General features: G+C 39.0%; 1 protein-coding gene across 1 annotated transcript in view; it reads right to left on the bottom strand.

Annotated features, from left to right (window-relative positions):
* The window catches only part of FGD6 (FYVE, RhoGEF and PH domain containing 6), a 95595-nt gene that overhangs the window by 4483 nt on the left and 71677 nt on the right, over positions 1-19435 (bottom strand). The window contains exons 12-18 of the mRNA XM_090042890.1: positions 18082-18150; positions 16006-16089; positions 14428-14507; positions 8203-8305; positions 7546-7692; positions 6691-6793; positions 5304-5431 (exon numbers count right to left, since the gene is read on the bottom strand). Coding sequence (XP_089899016.1) covers positions 5304-5431; positions 6691-6793; positions 7546-7692; positions 8203-8305; positions 14428-14507; positions 16006-16089; positions 18082-18150 — 714 coding nt within the window. The remainder of the gene's footprint in view (positions 1-5303; positions 5432-6690; positions 6794-7545; positions 7693-8202; positions 8306-14427; positions 14508-16005; positions 16090-18081; positions 18151-19435) is intronic.

Raw genomic sequence — 19435 nt, 5'->3', positions numbered from 1 at the left:
CTAAAAAGTAGAATATGAATATGACTTTGAATGCTTGCAATTTTTGGCTGGAATTTAAAGTAATATGAGTAACATCTAAAGCTTCAAACAGGCGCCTATACCTTCCACACAGTTTCTTCTGAAAAGCAGAACATGCAATTTTTCTGTAGCACAGATCATGACAAATTAACATATACAAGGAAAAGAAGTTATATTCAGCACTAAATTCCAAGCTTCCATATACTAAAGAGTCTTTGCTGTTGTAAATGTTGAGATATGGGTAATTTTTCAGTAGTATAAAATAGTTCAATAAGCTACAAAAACATTTTATATTATACATACCACATATACGTGTACATAGATTCAACTCCATACTCCAACAAATTAACTTTCTGCACTCTGCTACATGGCTTTCAGACAGCAGCTACCCATTTTCATCTTTGGACTACACTTTAAGAAGGTAAGACACCTATAATTGAAGACCTTCAGAAACATTTGGATCTTTTTAAAAATAGGTAATCTGCCAAGGGGAACAAAAGGGCAGAAACTTTTTAGAAATTAAAGTGTTGTTTTTAAATAGATCAATGAAAGTGAGCCCAAACTTACAATCTGTACCTGAGAGCAAAATTGTAAAAAGGTAGATCCTATTTGCAAAAGATTTAGCAGTTTAAAGCTAAACCTTTGTTTTTTATTGGCAGGTAGGAAACTTTCTTAGGAAAACATCTATATTCAAAGATCTCTGATCTTTTAGTGATGAGGTTTGTCAATTAAAAGCAATTAAGTAAACCCATGGCTTATTTTATTTATTTATTTACTTACTTCAGGAGAAACACCCTTTCACCAGTGACCATGTTTCACTTAAACTGTGAACATCATGACACTGTTAAAAGCCAAACTGCTGAGTATCAAAAGAGCAATTAAAGCAGGAACAACTAGAAAGGGAAACAGTTCTCTGTGGGTAAAAGAGGAACAACTGCTGTTTTTCTTGGATTTAAGTTTCAACATCTTGCTAACTTTGCATTTTTTAAAATTATTTTTGCACTTGACCTTTTTTTTTGGCAGTGGGGAATCGCTTCTCCTGGCATCCCCACTCCCCAGCTGGCACCCTTGGGGGGGGGGGGGGCACCAGCTCTCGCCTGTCCTCACTGCCCATCACCTAAGCAGGGAACATTGGCTTTCAGGGGGTGCACCAGTCCTCTCAGGGGGTGCACATGCACCCCTGTGCACCCCCTATGGGTCACCCCCAGAACTTGAAATAACGTCTGCAGGCCAATGATGGCATCAAATGTTAAAATACTGAATCTGCTGACTGACTGGCTACATACATTTGGATCTATGGACTTAAGCAGCCTGAAATAAAATGCGACTTGATTTAGCTCTACTGGGCAATGCCAGTGACTTCAGAAGGGGATTGCCCTATTCAAGGAAAAACCTCACATAATCCACTATATTTCAAAGTTCTTGTCTCCTCCGTATTTTATTCTAAGATTGCTTACCATAGCAGAATCCCAGACAACACCAGATACATTCATAAAAATAAGGACTACAGATAATTGGAATCAACAGGTAGAAATAGGATATAGAAATATACTGCCAGGTCACTGTATACAAAGAGGTTCAGAATACTGAAGTTTAAACAATAGAAGTTCACTGCACATCAACCGATACAACTGGCACATGAAAAAACTTGGGGAAAACTTACATTCTTAACAGTAAACAGCAGTTTCACAATTCTACCATAAAGATGTAGCTTGATATTAGACTGTGAATCAAGAATACAACTTGTGTGTCTAGGAAACAGGTAGCCACAGGGTGCAATTTTAAAATTAATGTTCATTACACTCCAATTAGAACAATTATCTTTGCAAATGACACACCTTTCATGGCTGACCATTACTATCTGTAAAGTGCATTTACAGAGCTCAAAAAAGTTCAAGCCCGAGTAGAAAACTTCTGTGGTTTTTCCTATGATTTTCCAGAAAAGGGCCCTTCAATTAGGAAAAAAGGAACAAGTTTCAAGGGAGGCCCTAGCTGTTTGCTCATGCCTCATGAAATGTCGACATGGCAGAGTCATATAGCAAAATTCAATATTGCTGCATACAGACATTGAGTTTTTACTGGGAGAATCACTGTTTTCCCAGTAGAAACCACGTGGGCAGACATTCAAGCTTTTTCTCCTGGAACAAAAACAGTCACACTGGGAGAAAAATAACTTAGGAACAAGCAGAGTGAAGTTGTTCCCAGGACAGTTCTGGGCTGACTGAACATCTGCACACTGGCCCCTGCCTTAACTCCTCTTGGGGACCAGGACGAGTTAAGTGAAAGGCTTCTGTGCCTTCCAGAGACCAGGGTCACAAGTCTGGACAAGGCATGGGGAGGCAGCTGCTCCCACCTGTTCTGCAGTCTAGGAGGGGAGTGGAGAAGCAGTGCCCAGCTACACCCTGCCTACTTCTCATGCTAGAATTCCCAGTGTAAAGAGCAGGCAGGGGCTTTGCCCTGCTGCTCCCTTTCAGAGCTGTCCCCTGCCAGCTCTTCCCACCTCCTCCCTGTTCAGCTGAGGAGGAGAGGTGCACAAGTGGAAGCTGGCCAGGGAGGAACTGGGCTCAGGGAGGCTCTCTGTAGGATAGCAGGGCAAGGCCCCTGCCCACTCCTCACAGATGCACTGGGTTAGGGAGCTTTGCCCCTGGTGCTCCTCTCCCTGCGTACAGCACTGGTCCCTACACTTGGCTCCCACAGACTGAGTAGAATGAAAGAGACTGCTCCCCACCCATTTCCCCAGAACTCAGTGGCTGACCAGAGGGAGGTGGGGGGCCAGTGGCTGATTGCTGAGCCCAGAAACACTGCTGGAGCTTCTCGAGGCCGGGGGGGGGGACGGGACGGGACACGACACTAGCTGGTGCTCCTCATTCCTCAGCCAGTGAAGGCCAATTTCAGGGAGGGGCACATGCTCCCCCATGCCTGCCCTATGCATTGCCTATGCATCTGTTTGTGGCCTATGTTACTGGTAGCACTGAAGGCCTGGTGTGTAACATTTTTCACACCAGATACATACAAAGGAATACATCAAAATATTCAAAGCTCGGGGAGCAAAGCTTTAATATGAAAGCAGATACCTCCTGATGTCCGCCTGAGTGTCAAAGAAAAACTGAAAATAAAAATCCTATTAATAAATCATGTCTGTGCAAGGACTAATGCATAAAATGACACGAGTGCACAACTTTGAAATTCATTTCCCAGACATTGGTTGGTGGGAGGTTAGTCTACAGAGAGCTGACACAAGTTGCCATTCACCAATGTTTTAGAAGTACTCTTATTTTTGAAAACAGCATTGCTTTCATTTGATATCAGAGCAAAGAACTTAGAATACTGTTAGTTTCAATAATGGTTAATTTTTTAAAATTTTATATGATCCTTCTTGAAACAATTAATGGACCTAAATGACATTATTAGTAGCAGAATGGGGAAAAAAAATCATTTAACCACGTATCAAAACTCTGTCTGAAAAAGAACACTATTTTACCAGTTGTTACACATGCATATTAATAACAACAGCTTTTAAGCAGTGCTTTTCTATTTTATATCAGTTCCACTGATGCACATCTCCTGTCACAAGCCTGTCCACAGAGTACCCACAGTGCCCCGAGTTTCTCTCCACTGTACCACTGCTTGTCCCAAGGAACAGACCAAGTTTTTCCCTGGGATAACTTATCTTCAAAAGCCTCAGCTCCACTGCCTTTATACCAGACCTCAGAGCTGCAGGGGAATCTTTGCTAGCTCCAGATGGCCTCCACTTTGGCTTGCGAAAGAAATTTTAGGTTCCCCTTTCTACAGAAAGAGCTAGCCTGGAATACCACTCACCCAGAGTTCACTCTTTCCATAGGCAATAAGGAGACAAAGCAATAAAAGAATTTTGCATCTAGGAAACAAGACTTATATAAGCAAAACTGACTATAAGTTTGGAAACAGAACAAAAAAAAAGATAGGTAAAGTTTCTTAACCTCTTCTCTGGCTACCCCCTAGCCTCCTGGGAGTACCACCAATGTTTCTAGAGAATCATCAGGAAGACTCACCTAATGGCCCTGACTGCCAGGACCTGGATCATCCAAAGCCTGGGTTGCAAAGAACACAATTCTAACCTGGCTAGGCTTTCTAGATATAAAAAAAAAAACAAACCAACCCCCACCACCAAAACAAAAACATAATAAACCTCAAAGTCAGTCTTTGCATCCCCCCCACCTCCAATCAGCATTCTTCTCATTGCTCATGAATCATCAGAATTCCATCCATCAATCCTCCCTCCCTTTCTGTGGCTGATGGGCCATTTCTTTTTTCTCCCATTACAGGGAAAAAAATTAGTTGGGTCTAATAATGGCTCTGTCTGTATGTAGAAGTGGCAATAGTTCTTACATATGTATCTCCAAGTCCCTTAGCTAAAACATTTCCAAAATCATCATGATAGACAGCACAACATAATCGATACAGTAATAAGTGACATAAATGGATACAGCATAACATGAGTTTTCCAGTGAGACCACATATACCATATCAGCACAACAAAACATCAGAAAACATTCAAGACACCTCACAAACACACAAAACATAAAAAGGTTTGACATCTCCCCATTTCTTCTTTAATGCTTTTCCAGAGCTCAGAGGATTTCACTTTTTTATTGCCATGCTCTCTCAGACTCTGACCTGATCCTAAGTTCTCTGTTAACTCACCCTCCTCCACATGATTTATTATGCCTAAATAAAAAATTACATGGACTGTGCCCATTCATTGGGCCTGCAAGTGAGTCTTGGCTCACAACTTGGATATAGATTTGAGCAACAGAAGAGGAGGAAGTTGAAACTACATTGCATGGGGTTTGGTGCTTATTTTTATATTTTCCTATACTGAAGCACATCCCATTTAGTGCAAGCAGGCTGCATTTTTAGCTCCACTTTCTGCATTTACTAGCCTGTACAACTGAACTGTTGTGACGTCATTGTAATTTGCCATTTCTCTCAGTCAGAAGTAAAATTGCTACATTCCTAGATGGTGGGGGGAAGCAGGGGAGGAAGAATTCTGACTCTGAAGTGTATGCATCCCATCTGTTACTGTGGACCAGCTTACACAAATTTTCAGTGTGGCTATATTCAAATCAAAACTGATCCCAGGTCAGTACTAAAGCTAAGCTTTAGTTGTCAGACTGAGTCAGCAGAAATATTTTAGATTCACTGAGAAAAGAACTAGGACATTATATAAGAGCTATATTTATTTTTATTGTTATTAACATGGACAATTTCACACCAATGAGATAAAGCATGAGGAAAACACTCACTTCTTTGAGAGCAGCAGGAATTTTTTTCTGTTTTCTTCCAGATGGAATACTATGCAATACTGTTGACAAGGCACTGGATGGAGATTTATGGGTCACTGGAGATCCACTCTTTGGAGTGCACTGGTTATCTAAAATGGATATAACATGTAGAGGGCTTTAATTTTGCAGATGATTAAGATATTTACAGAGGTCCTTAAAAAAAGTTTAAAACAAGAACTGACTTTCTGGTCAATGCATGTCAACTATCCTTTTAAAACAGAATACCTCTCTGACACTGCATAAAACACAGCTGAATTAAATTGAATTGCCTAAATATATGAAATTTAATAGGAATTTTGCTTCTCAGCAGTCAACTCTATCAATTCTAGAGGTTAAAAAAAAAGGTGTCAGAATCCACAAAAAAATCATGACTAAAAAGCCATGGTTTTTAAAAAAGCTCAAGTCATGGTTTTGTTGTATTGTCTTTGAACTCCCTTTGCCCACACACAGCACTATCAGACAACTACAGGGAGATCTACAGTCTTAAATGCAAAGAAAACATTCATTATGTGCAAAATGCAAACTCAATTTTCGTTGAACATCTGCTGTTCACACTCCCCAAACCAGTCTTCCCTACCTATCAGTTTCCCACTGGGTAGACTTCTAAGTTCCCTTCTCCTCACCAACCAAACTGATGGCTAGCAATTTAACCCTCGAGTTTAACTCAACTCCCTGAGAAAGTTTTTCTTCCCCCCATCACCCTGGGCATCTTCTCCATACCCCCCCTCTTCTCTAGCAGGCTTCCACAGCACTTCATGCCCCACTGTGTAGTCTCCTAGCAGCATCCACTGCTATTCCTTGTGTCTAACCTACAGCGAAGAAGGCTGTACTCGGCTCCCTCCGATTCGATTCGGAGAGATTAAAGGGTCTCCTGGTTTGATTTGGGTTCGGAGATTCAGCCACCAAAATGGGCCGAATCTCTGCCAAATCAAATCAGCAACCGAAGCTTTGCACAGCCCTAATAGGCACCAAAATCTTAGTCCAACCAAGATGATGGAATGACAACAGAACTTTAAGCACCTAAGTTAACTAGGGAAAATGTAGATGGCTGACAGTTTATAGGGTTGGTTCTACATGGTTAAGTGAGGTTTTGCAGATCTCTCTCTCCTAGACTTAAACACGCAAGTTCTACATAAGCTGCACATTAGGTACTCAAGCACTTTTTGGCTCTAAATCTTAGTGTCTATGCCTCAGAACCCCATTTGTAAAACAGGATAACAGTACCTTCTTACCTAACAAGCATGTTATAAAAAAAATGCAGTAGACACAGATGCATACATGCAGTAATAACAGGAGCTATAGAAGTGAGGGAAGAGAGGGGGATGGGTTAGGTAAAATTTTAATTTACCTTGTTTCTGTAGTTCTCTGAAGCAATGATCACATACTCTTGCTGGTTGGTTTTTCATATAGTCTAAGCCATGTTTATTTAATGAACAGGCCTGACAAACGATCTGGAAACATGTAAAGCATTACTGTATATGATGTGCACCTATAAAACTCCCAACCCCTTGAAGTCTGACATTTTAGCATCGTTATAATGATAAACAGCCTTCAAACAATTATGTTATATCGTAAAGGGTTTAAGGTATATCTATTCTAACCCAAAAGGGGAGTGCCACATACGTTACTTCTAGAACTGGTGTCATGTGACCAAAATTTTCTATAGTTCTTTAAAATATTCTTTACAAAATCATAATATAGAATAACTCAAAAGGACAATGATAAAAAGATTGAAAAGTGGAGTGAGGCTATATGAATCGGTAAAAACTACTGAATTTCTAGATTAGCAAACTGTAAATTAGCAAATTGTTACTGTATTGTCAAGCCTTTCATTCAGAATTTTCAATAAGTTCTTTCAAACAGAATGCTTTATTTTTAGATGTTCACAATACATTTCTAGTTATATTATCCTCTTGACAATTTCTCCATTATACAGAAATATCTTTACTATACTGAATACTAAATAATCACTTGATCAAACAAAGGTTTATTAGAGTAGCCATGTTTTACAGCAAGTAAATATAAAATAGTACTGCTTCAACCATGTTTCCTATGCTGAGTGTTCTTGTTTTTTAGCTAAAGTATCATACCAGAATACCAGTAGCCTCTCAGCATAGGTATAATAACAAAACTCTACCTCTACCGGAACATAAAAGTCTTAAATGACTAACAGAAAAGGAGAAAGTTATAAAAAATATCCAACCTTTCCACATGCTCTGCAGTGATGCCTTCTCCAGGTCAATGTGAATTCACTTGTACAGATCATGCACATAGTGGCTCTGGTATCTGGAATCCAGATAGGAGCCTTTGATCCAAGAGGACTATCCTCCTCCTCTTTCTCTGGATCCGTCTGAGAATGTAGTCATAATTCCATTAAAGTAGTAATGGATTTTCACCCCCAAATAAAACACAATTACAGACAAGAATGCAGTTTCTTGAGAATTATTCTTTGTTGCAACTGCTCCATGTTTTAATATATATTATCTTACTGATTTACCAATGATGCTATCATAATTCAGTTCTAAAGGAAGATGGTGGCATCATTTAATTAGATCATGTAAGTTTTGACAAATCTTATCTCTACTTATTGGCTACCAAGATATTTCAATTTGTTTAAATCAATTCCCTACCTATAATAATAGGTAAATCATTAGTAAAAGGATATTGAATATTTCCCTGTTCCTCCCAAATTTGTTCAGGATTAAGACCACAAATAATTTTAAGAATGAAGTTTTAATTTTATTAATCAAATGACATTATTATTCTATTATGTTCCAAATTCTGTTATATTACTACCACTTGCCATTTTCTACCAAACTATTGCAAAGAGAGAAAGAAGATCAATAAAAATCTGGTATACCTCTTCAAGACTTCTGCTAGGGTTAAAAGTGATTCTCTTCTTTGTATATTCTTCAATTGACCTGGAAATGGCTTCTAACCATTCATCTCTTTCTGTAGCAGAACTGTTGGTGTCAAAGACGTCAGGTTATAGTTAACATTCAAAATGGCTAAAAAGCTGATCCTATTATATTTTAGTCAAATTTCTATAGCATCAAATGTAAAAGTCTTTGCCACTATCCTTTTGTGACTCAAACGTGATCTGATGCACAGGATGACCTAGGCTTACTTAACTTTTGTTGTTCCTTCCTTTTCTCTATGTCAAGACAAAAGAAAAATGGTAGCTCTAATCTTTGGTTGCACCTGACAAATTAGTAGTTAAACTGGAGAAGATTAGTATAAGCAACACGAAGTGGGGAAGGAACTGGTGGAAGAAGAGAGAACAATGGCTTCTGCTGTAAGGGGCAATACTGCACTGGAGATGCATACTAGCAGAATAAGTATCAAGTGAGGTATTTCCATTATGGAAAGGAAATACAGTAGTAATGCAATTGTACAAGGTCTAATTTAGAATACTGCACATAACTTTGAATATGCATGTTCAAGAAAGATTAAGTCAAGCTGGAATGGGTACAGAGAAGGAAGACTAGTATGATTAGAGTTTATTTTACAAGGAAAAGGTTAAAGCAGCTTGGCTAATTCAGGCCAGTAAAATGAAGGCCTTGAGCAGGACTATAACTGACATTTAGATATTAATCAAAATAACCACCACCAGGGAGGGAGAAGAGTAATTTAACTGACAGGACAACACTTGCTCAGTAACAAAGGGATATAGGTCAGCCATGAATAAATGTAGGTTGGAAACTAGAAGATTCCTAACCATTAGAGCAGGGGTGGGCAAAATGTGGCCCGCAGGCCGCATCTGGCCCACCAGGCCATTCTATCCAGCACATGGGGCCCCTAAAAAAAATTAAAAAATTAATAGTTATCTGCCCCCGACTGCCTGTCATGTGGTCCACAATGGCTTGCCAAAAGTAAGTGGCCCTCCACCTGAAATAATTACCCATTTCTACTTTAGAGCCATGAGGTTCTGGGACAGCCTTCCAATAAGAGTAGTGGAGACAGGAACTTAATTAGTTTTAACGTAGACCTTGATCTGCTCATGAAAGAAACTGAGACACACGAGTACTATAAAAAGTTGAGGCTTGAACTTTCCTACGTTGCTATGAAGTTACTTTCAAGGAAGTCTTAAGGAAAAATAAATTCCTCCAAGATCCAGTTCTGAATTTAATTTCCATTATTACATTTTACCTTCCTAACTCAGTGTGTTTTACGTGATATCTTCACTTCCTGTCTTAAGAAATAGCAGCATGACAATTAGTTAACCAGCAGCATAGTGCTGATATGTGTTGATAAATGGATATCATATTCCTACTAAATTACTATGTTCCCCTTTCAGTGTAATGGATACTATATATTTTACTACTTGTGTGTAACAAAAGGTCAGTAACTTTTTTGGACAGACTGCCAAAAAACGGTGCAACCTTGACTTGTAAGATGTTGGTGTGCCAGTGACAGATGGCAGGGAGCTGCAAGGGGCCCAATCCTTGTTGCCCTGTGGAGCCCTGGGCCCCTTCCCTGCCGTCCACCCACCTCCAGCAACAAGCTGGGCTGGGCTTGCAGCCTCTCAGCCACCTGCTGTGAACAGCCTGGGCTCCATGGCTAGCAGAAGGGGCCTGCCCAAACCCCAAGCCAGCTATGGTTTAATGAGCACAATGGCTTCACATACCATGCACTGGAATGCATGCTGGGGGTTGCCGGCCCCTTGTGTATAGTATCGTTGGTACACATGACACTTTACAGAGAATAAAGACACTATAAAGAACCTACTGCTGACCTGAATAGGTTCTCTTAAACTCTTGTGTATGTCACCTGTCAGTACCGGCTGGCAAGGGAAGAGTCCTGTATTACTTACATTCTGACTATTCCCTTTAAATACAAAACATTTAGTCTAACTCATGATTATTTTTTACTTCATTGCCTAATAAGAACAGCTGTACTACATTAGTTCTGAAACATTCACTTCTCATTTGGCTGGGAGACTCTGGATAATGTATTCAAAACTTGGTTGCTGAACTCCATATATAAGCAACTAAGCAGTCACAGCTCACATTGTCTTTTGTGGGACCATCAGTAAAAAACATCCCTAATGCTTTCATTTAGTTTAGGAGTAAAGCTTCCTTATTTTTCCACATATTTAGCAGTTACTCACTTAGCAGCCCCTCTGAAATTAAGGCACTAAGTGCTCATAGCAATAGGTTCTTAGTGGTCTTTCTATTCATCTGTTAGAAATATTAGAAACGCATAATGAATAGAGTGTTGTTAGAACTGCACAGTTTGCATCTCGTACCTGATAAGAAGCAACACCACCAAGGACATTCCCCCCCCTCTTGGCCAATTTACTATCTCTTTCTTATACTAAATCACACACTCCCCCAGCCTCCCTCTAGCCTTTTCTCATGCAGATTACAGAAGCTGGAATTCAACTGACTGTGTCCTTGAAAGTGGGGGTGGGATTTCAACTCTTGGTGACCTAGAGAGCTTTCTGAGCGTGCGTAATTAGCTGATACATATATGCCTATCCGCCCCACATACTTAAGTAGTTAATTATAATGCACATGCGACGGATGACGTGACGTAATCACATGTATGTTTGTATGAACCGGAAATGAGTTGTAAGAGTTCCTGTTTCTGCACACGTGCCCAGGAGAAAAGAGATAAAAAGTCAGCTAAGAGTTTTCCTCGGTGGCAGAGTAATCTGAGATTTTCTGTCTCTGCTCTGACCCTATTTGCAAATACACCTTTTGTTCTGCTAATAGTGTGTGTCTGAGAGTTCTTCGCCTCCCGAGAAACGAACCGCAACATTTTGCAACACATCTATATATAAAAAGAAGTATTCTCCATATACCAAGCAAAGTCCTGTACACTAAACTGGTAATTAGATTAAGTTGGAACTCCTTCTCCCTCTTTGAATTGGGGAAAAAAATTGAGGGGTAAGGATTTTTGTGAGTGATGCCCTCTATTGACCCAGCTATATACGTGGGAGGGGTACAGACAAGATTTTCGGGACCAAGTACCCTTTTTCAAGGATCCCTCCTTTGGAAAAAAGGAAGTGCATTAGTTTTAAATTTTTAACCCCAAGAAAAATTTCCCTCCTTTGGAGTCACCTCAGAATCTGTATACAACCGCTTTTGTGTACAATGAATATACTGATTAAGGTTGTCAGCAAGAAGAGCAGAAAAAAGCACATTTCTCTGTAGCCAGGTAAGAGTAAATTCAAACAGTTTTGTAATATGGCATAAGCGTATATAATATAGTATGTCAGATGATTCTCTACACATCCATTGTCTATACTGTATCTCTTTGAGAGGGATAGACATTTGTATTTTCCCTTCAGCTTGCATATGCCTCTTCATCATAACACATGGGCATTTCCTGAGGATTAAATACAAGCTGGAGATTTTCAGCTGCACCTGGAGACCTCAGCTCCACCCAAACTGTCATTAATCCTCAGTAAATACCTTATGCCTCCACTACTGTTTAAATGATCCCTCTTGAAACAATAGTTTCCCATGATTTTTAAAAAGGGAAGGAGAATTGAAGGTTCTTGAAAGGTATATTGACAGTACTAGAAAATAGTCTTCTAAAAACACAGAATAGTAAAGGTAGCAGCAGTGCAAGTATCAATATGCTTTAAATTTTGACATTTGGGGCCCCTTCCTCCCCAGCTGTTAAATTTCAAATGATTTACCCAACCCCTGGCCTCTAACTAGACCAATGATTCTCAACCAGGGTGCTAAGGCATCCCAGGGTACCACGAGATCCTTTGAAGAGTGCCACAAGGTGTAGGAAATTAGCCAGGTGTGAGAAGATAAGCGGATAAGTGAAGGCTCAGTCCCCGTCAGACTATTCCCTCGCCCCCTCTGCCTGATCCCTCTGGAAGGAGGTAAGCCATGTAATAAATAAGTTATTTTTTAGATGGGATGCTGCTTAGTTCACAAAAGTTATGGAGAGGTGCTTCACATCTAACAAGGTAGAGAACCACTGGACTAGACTGTCCAAGAAGCATGCCACAAACAGCAGCATATAGTTTTTTTGAGTTCACTCTTTTTTCCATGTAAAGTAGATCAAAAGGTTTGATGGCAACAATTTTCAGGCACTCTAAATAAAATTGGAAGAAACAAATGTCATCCACTTATGCTTTAGAGATTATGATTTATTTTATATAGTATCTTATAAATAAAATCATCACAACACCACATTAGCCAAGGTCAGTCTGCATATGCAGTGGGATCAGTCACTTCAAAATGACTGTGCCCACACATCAGCATGAAACAGTTTTTTTCTTGTATAATAAAAAACAGACAAATCCAAATGTATGGGATTCACTACCTGATAACGCTAAGGATAAGTTACTATCTTTTCCAAAACCCTGAAGTGTCATACTAACAAATACAGGGAGGGCAAAGTAATATCTTGTATTTTTGCAAATGCTGTTTGCATGCCTTTAAGAGCTCTATCATCAGTGTATCTAAGTACTGCAGGTCCCATCCTGTGCCTACTGGGTGTAGAATCAAGCCCATGTTGTATGTAGTACATCTTTCCCGAAGATACAAAATTCCTATAAGACTTTTATCTAAAATCTAGTGTAAAGACAAAAAACTTCAATCTTCCATTATAAATAACAGTCATTACTCAGACAACTGTGATACTTGCTTTCACTACTCTGACAAGCAAATGTTGATTCCTCTCTGCTAGAGAGTATGGGTGCCTAAACATGAGTGTGGAGGCTGCTCCAACGCACTGTAATTACAATGCATTGAAGCAGACTTGATTAACTGAGCCTGCTGGAGCATGGTAATCACTGTACTCCAGTCAATATTCGCGTCTGGTGTATCAGTGTCCCCACGCTTCAAAATGGAGATGAAGGCATTTTAACTAAAGTCTCCACCCACTCCCAGAGCACATGTAAAAATGCCCTATGTTTGTGTTGTGCAAACATCCTGATGTCAGTTAATGCAAGGTCATCCAGTACACATAGCAGCCCATTCTAATTCTGCTTTAGTAAGGGAGGAGGAAATGTGTCCTCTTTTATTGACGTCAGGATTGTCACAAATGACACAATGTATAAAATTCACGGCTCAAATGCTTTAAGAACAGCATTGCCTTTGGCAAATGCAGCTTTGTAAAGGCAGACAAAAACTGTTCAAAGATGATTTATACTCTGAATGCTACCTTGGAAAATTTAGACAAGCACAATATCTGGGGGTTTTTTTATATATCTATAATTTAATGCCAATTTTAAGTTTGGCTTCAGTACTGCTCCACACTGTTTCCTGTTTCAATTACATCTGTATTAAAGCTAGATGACTCATAAAAACACCCTCAAATGTATATCATAAGCCCGGTTATCAAATCAGTTTATTATACAATTCACATCTCCCCTTATTAGTGATAAAGTAAACTAGTAGAGAAATGTGGTCACATATTGGTAACTTTGGAAGAGACAGAAGAGTCTAAATTAAAAAACTATATTTTCCTCTATCAAAACCCAAATTAAGACTACTGAAGTAAATCATTTTAAAAAGGAGTAATGTTTTTCCTTTCAACAAGTTACAAGAAATAAGATTTCAACTTACTTAAATATCAGTTTTTACAGGATATGGCCGACTTGAGGGAAACTCTCTCTTTCCACCTCAATTTGGTTAACAGTTCAGTGTTGTGATTATAGCAGCATCCCTATACAAGTGCAGTCATTGTCCAGTTCAAAAAGTAACCAATTAGTATAGAATCTGAGCTTTTCCCACCAGTGGCAAGGAAAGACAGAAGTTTTCCTTAAAAGTTAAGATGAGCTATATGTTGGTGGCAGTGGATACATATACAAACTAAGTGCACATAGTGCCTGGGACCCACTGCCTATGACTCCATCTTGTCTCACTCAATCAATGGCAATCTCATTTTGAAATTGGGTTTTAAGCAACTTTTAGATAGGAATTTAAACTAGTCCGTATTCATTGCAAACACTCCTTATACTCCTACAGTTACTATTCCAACCAAAAAGTGAAATTTGTTGCATTAATACAAAACAACGAGCACAATATTAACAAATATGCAGTTCCATATTGGATGGAATACTTTTGATAATGTAAGCTTTAAATATTCATTATTCACTTATGATATTATTTACCTCGCTGACAGAATAAAGGATCGCTCTACACTTTCTATGTTCAACTCATTCTGGTAAGCTTCATGGGTTGGTTTTCTAACCTACAGTGGGGACCAAGGAAACAAAAATACAAACTGAGTTAATGAGTCTTAAGAGTTATCTGTAACTATAGTCAAACTGAATCAATGCAATATCCCTTGCAGAAGGTGACAAAAGTGAAAAGAAGAACTCTTCAGTAGTTCATGCATTATCACATCACCTGCTTTACCTGTGACTAATTAAAGGGCATTTTTAATGTTTTTGAGCATTTTGCCTGGAAGATGAGTCTGAGGGATGATCCTGAAGTTTTTAATAACAGGTTAGAAAAATACTTGCCAAGGATAGTTTTGACGGGGATGAACCTGCCTTGAACAGGGGAATGGATTAGATGACCTCCTGAATTTCCCTTCTAGTCCCATTTTTCTACGATTCCAAATCACAAGGTTCAAATTTAACTGACTCTGCAAAATGGAAGAGTGAGATTCTCCTGACTTTAGCTTAGGGCAAATAGGTTCCTTGACACAATTCACAGGGGACATTGCTGAACTAAATCCACTGTTAGCCCTCAGAGATTTAGGAGGTAGAAGTCAGGTGTAAAATCCATATAGTATTGGTTGCTAATCGAAAAGCTACTGATGTGCACACTATCAATCCTTTCAACTCACCTCAACTGCTGTCAGCATTGTGCTAGCAGCAGCCCAGAACTGACCAATTACTGCTGAGGCAAGATGCTCCCAGTAATAATATGAGGAGACTTGCACTGAAGTGTAAACCCCTGAGAAGAAGCTAAGCACACACTCTGAATAATGCTAGTAAGTATTAATAAGGTGCCAAAGGTTGAGAAGCAGGCTGGTCAAGTGTGAATTAGTTTAAGTGGTGCCTTACTATCAATGCACATGAAATCAACGGAATCTGAAAAATAAGTACCATCCTCATGGTTTAAATGGCTGCCCACTTTGCCCACATGAATATTTTAATGAAACAAGAAAAACAGGTTCAACTCTGGTGCTTCTCTTGGAGGCACCATTTTAAATCCCCCTCTCCCTGCTTAATGCTTGCATTTCTCCCCCGCTAAGGATCAGCAGTCTTTGGAGCCTCAGTCACAGAGGATTTGGCCAATCAGGAAGTAATCAGACTGTCATAACTCTATGCGTTTTGGGGACAGACAAAAAGTTCAATGGCTGCTGGACAGGGGGAAGGGCGATTTAAAACTATACTCAAGAAATAGGAAGGTTTTCAGGGAAGCTCAATATTGAGCCAAATGGCAGTTAAAACTAACTTGTGATAACAGAACTGATTGAAGGGCCTGAAGAGCCTGGCACGTTAACAGCATATCTAGACCATGCTCTATACTGCTCACCTTTAGTCACATACCCCAAAGTAAGTTCTCTCTTAGCTGACTGCCCCTGTCCCCTAGTATTAACTGTACTCTTTAGTAGTCCAAGAACCACAGAAAACAAAAACTATGAATTTTAATATTTATGTTCAATAATGAACTTGTCTATGAGTTAAAGTAATTTTTGGCAGCAAGCTTCTCTAGCAGATACCTCAGTGACTCACCTTCATTCCAGTCAATGAAAGCATATTGTTGAGTTTATACATGCCAGATTGTACTGGAGTTGTATACAACAGGGCGTCATTAAACTGCAATGAAAAACACCATTTTTCAGTGACTAAAGGGTGCTTAAAGATGGACAGATTATTTCTGGTATACTGTATTAACAATACATGAAATATATAAAAAAATGACACACATATATTGAAAGATTAGACTAACAGGGTGTAATGGATACATTCCTGGACTACTGTTCTAGCAGGATCTGAGAAGAGGAGTCTATTTACTTGTAAATGAAGGTTACTTGTACTTACATTCTGACTATCTAAACATATTGGTCATATTTTTAAAGGCATTTTGAAGTGACTGAAGATACAGATAGTGGGATTTTCAGGAGTGCCAGAATATCTCTCTGTATTTTTAAGTACATAAATATCATTAAAAATCTAGCCCAATGAGATCAGAATCAAAGTTATCTACTAATTTTGGGTGCCCAATCTGAGTGCCTGATTTTTCAGAATACATGACAGTATGCACTTTATTCTGTCAAACCACAGCTCCCACTGACTTCACCTGCAACTACAAGAGCTCGGTACTTCTGCAAGTCAGGCCCCAGCATCTCAAACCAGGCACCCAGAAATGGGAAACACCTGATTGGTGTCCATTTGTGAAAAGTTCGCTTTATGTGAATTATTCAGCATTTGAGGCAAAGGCAGGTAAAGAATCCAATTCTCTCAGAGCAGCATTCAACTGTTTTAGCCCAAAGGCCCTGCTTCTTCCTGTAGTCCCATCTCACTGGCTATACCCCTTTCAATTTCTGCAAAAAGTGAGATCAATTGTCCTACAGACAGCAGCTTCAGGTACTACAAGCCTATGATTCTTTCCTAGAGCAGATAAACCTTGTGCACCGGATGAGACTGTGGTTTTATGAGAAAAAGTAGTATGGGATCTTAGAATTGTAACTGAAGACCTACCAACATACATATGCACAAGGTGGCCAATTTAAAGTTGCACAGACAATTTAACTAAATAGAAAATAAGGAAATTGTTTATTGAAGTCAAAATTATTTTCCTGCAATGGGAAAACTCAAAAGCTCACAAATGGAGAAAAACAGGCTCATACCAGCAGAGAGACCATTCCACTTGTGGAAGTGTTTGGGTATTTCCAAGTAAGTAGCAGATAGAACTTTTGCTGGGAGGCCAATTGTGAATGTGGCAGTAATGCTCAGGCAATTTCATATTTTTCAAATGAAGATGAACAATATCTCAAGTGAAAATTAAATCTTATAAAACTTATATAAACAGCTGTTGTGATCGTCTATAATCTTTTATTGCAACAACCTTTGTTAAAAAAACAAACACAAAAATACTGACCAAAGGCAGACATGTAAATACCTATACTCAGTAGATATGATCTTTAAATACTGAGTGAAATACCAATCTTTAAAATACTTTCGATGTTGAAAGGGGAAAACAAATACAAGTTACATTTACTGATATAACATATTACTAAGTTATTAATATTATTTGTTTGGCAGTAGCATCTCAGGTACCAGCTAAGACGGCAGCCTTATCGTGCTGAACACTGCATGAACAGTGAGGCGATCTCTACCTTAAAGTGTATGCAATTTGAAAGAAGTGCCAGACAGAAGGAAGTGGTGGTCTTCCACGAAGGAAAGGAGAAGGCCCAGAGAAGAAGTGACTTGTCTAAAGCCAAGAACATGTCAGCAGAACAGCCAAGACTAAAACCTTGAAATCAATCCCTACCCAATACTCCATCCAAAGATGTAAATATGTATTTTAAAAGATTGAGAAGTAATCCCTCAACCACCCAAACTTTAGGTTTCAAAATCTATTAATATTCAAGGAAGTAGAGGTGTTCTAAGTTTTTCAAGATTATGCTTTCTCCCGCAACAGTTATTAAAAAACCAGTAGCTGAGCCTTGTTCAAACAGTGGGAATGCTTGTTTGTTCTTTTTTTAGTGTACATGATACAGAATCTTGTTTAACTGTACTAAGAAGGCAAAACAGTGCTCAATTTACTCTGGCATTAGGCTTGCAGATATATACATGGCATCTCACCAGAAAAAACATTCGTGGCTGCATGACCTTCCTGGACAGCTTCATCAATGTTCCTTCTTTCAGGAAGACCTGGCAAGTCAAAGCAGATAAACAAATTGATTTAAAACTCAGCTGCTGAGGACTCAAACTGAACAAATAAGCTTCCTCTTTCTTTAAAGTTATTATTCACATAATGTATAAGTGCCCTTTTTACAGACAGAAATAATACACATAAAGCCCAAATGAGAAAAATTTGCTGTTCTGAAACAGAGTTTCTAACAATTTATTGTAAAAAAAACCACACTCCTGAATAAAACGTCCCTAATATCCTTAGGGGCTTAAGCCAATATAAAGATATGAATATGGGAAGACAACTATTTAGTCAAAATGTGCCTGTTTGTCACAATACACGAATCATACTTCAACAAATGAAAAAGATAGCTCCTATCAAAAGTGAATAACCAGACCTATCAACTAACCTAGTTTCCTGTGACAGGCTGAGTCTTCAATGCAAGATAAAATGCAACATCCAAACTGAATGGATCAATATCCAATTCAAATAAAATTGCTATCTTATTATGTATATGGCTGCTCATACAAACTCCAAAGACTGGGTTATGGGCTCATTTCTGCAAACATACAGATATGTAACTTCCTTCCTGTGAGAGTTGAAGTGTTGTTGTAGCAGTGAGGGTCCGGGAAACATGCTAGAGATGAAGAGTTCTGTGGATGTCCTTTTACTGGAGCAACAACATGGTTGGAATAGATTTAGACAAGCTTTCAAATACAATGTAACCTGAAGAAAGCATTGTATTCAAAGGCTTGTCTAAGTCTATTGCAACCATGCAGCTGGTCCAATAAAAGATCATCTGCAGACATTTTTGCCCCTCTCATTCTTCCTGCAAGTGCTTTCACCGAAATGAACAGAACTGCAACTGATAAGGCAGATCACAAGAATAAAGCCTCCCACATCTGCAACTCACTTAAGTCACAGTATGAACCAGTACAGTTCTTCAACAATGCACAGAAACTACCAAGCTCATACTATTCAAGTGTAACTATGACAAGGATAGAAAGGTTAGGAAATCCAGGCCGTCTTCAACTCAGCTGTTGCTGCTGATCCCCAGGTCTCATTAAAGTCAACACGAATGGTGTGCTCCAGCTTATCTTTAAGTCTTGAAGCAGAAGCAAGACTGGCAAGCACAGCTGGCAACAAAACACATGTATATGTGTAGGGCTTTATGTATTAAAACTGGTAGGTTCTCATAAGAACATTTTTTCCTCAGAAAGTTAAAACAACACTTGAGAAAAAACATGTGTTCTACAATCAGCAATTAAGCAAGGAATCATTTTTCTCTGCACTTTAAGAGTGGAC

Source organism: Crocodylus siamensis, chromosome 4, assembly GCF_052110815.1.
Source record: "Crocodylus siamensis isolate JL-2025a chromosome 4, ASM5211081v1, whole genome shotgun sequence".
In the NCBI taxonomy this organism is placed as follows: Eukaryota; Metazoa; Chordata; order Crocodylia; family Crocodylidae; genus Crocodylus; species Crocodylus siamensis.
The sequence above is the reverse complement of the archived record's forward strand: the minus strand, read 5'-3'. Positions and strand labels throughout refer to the sequence as shown.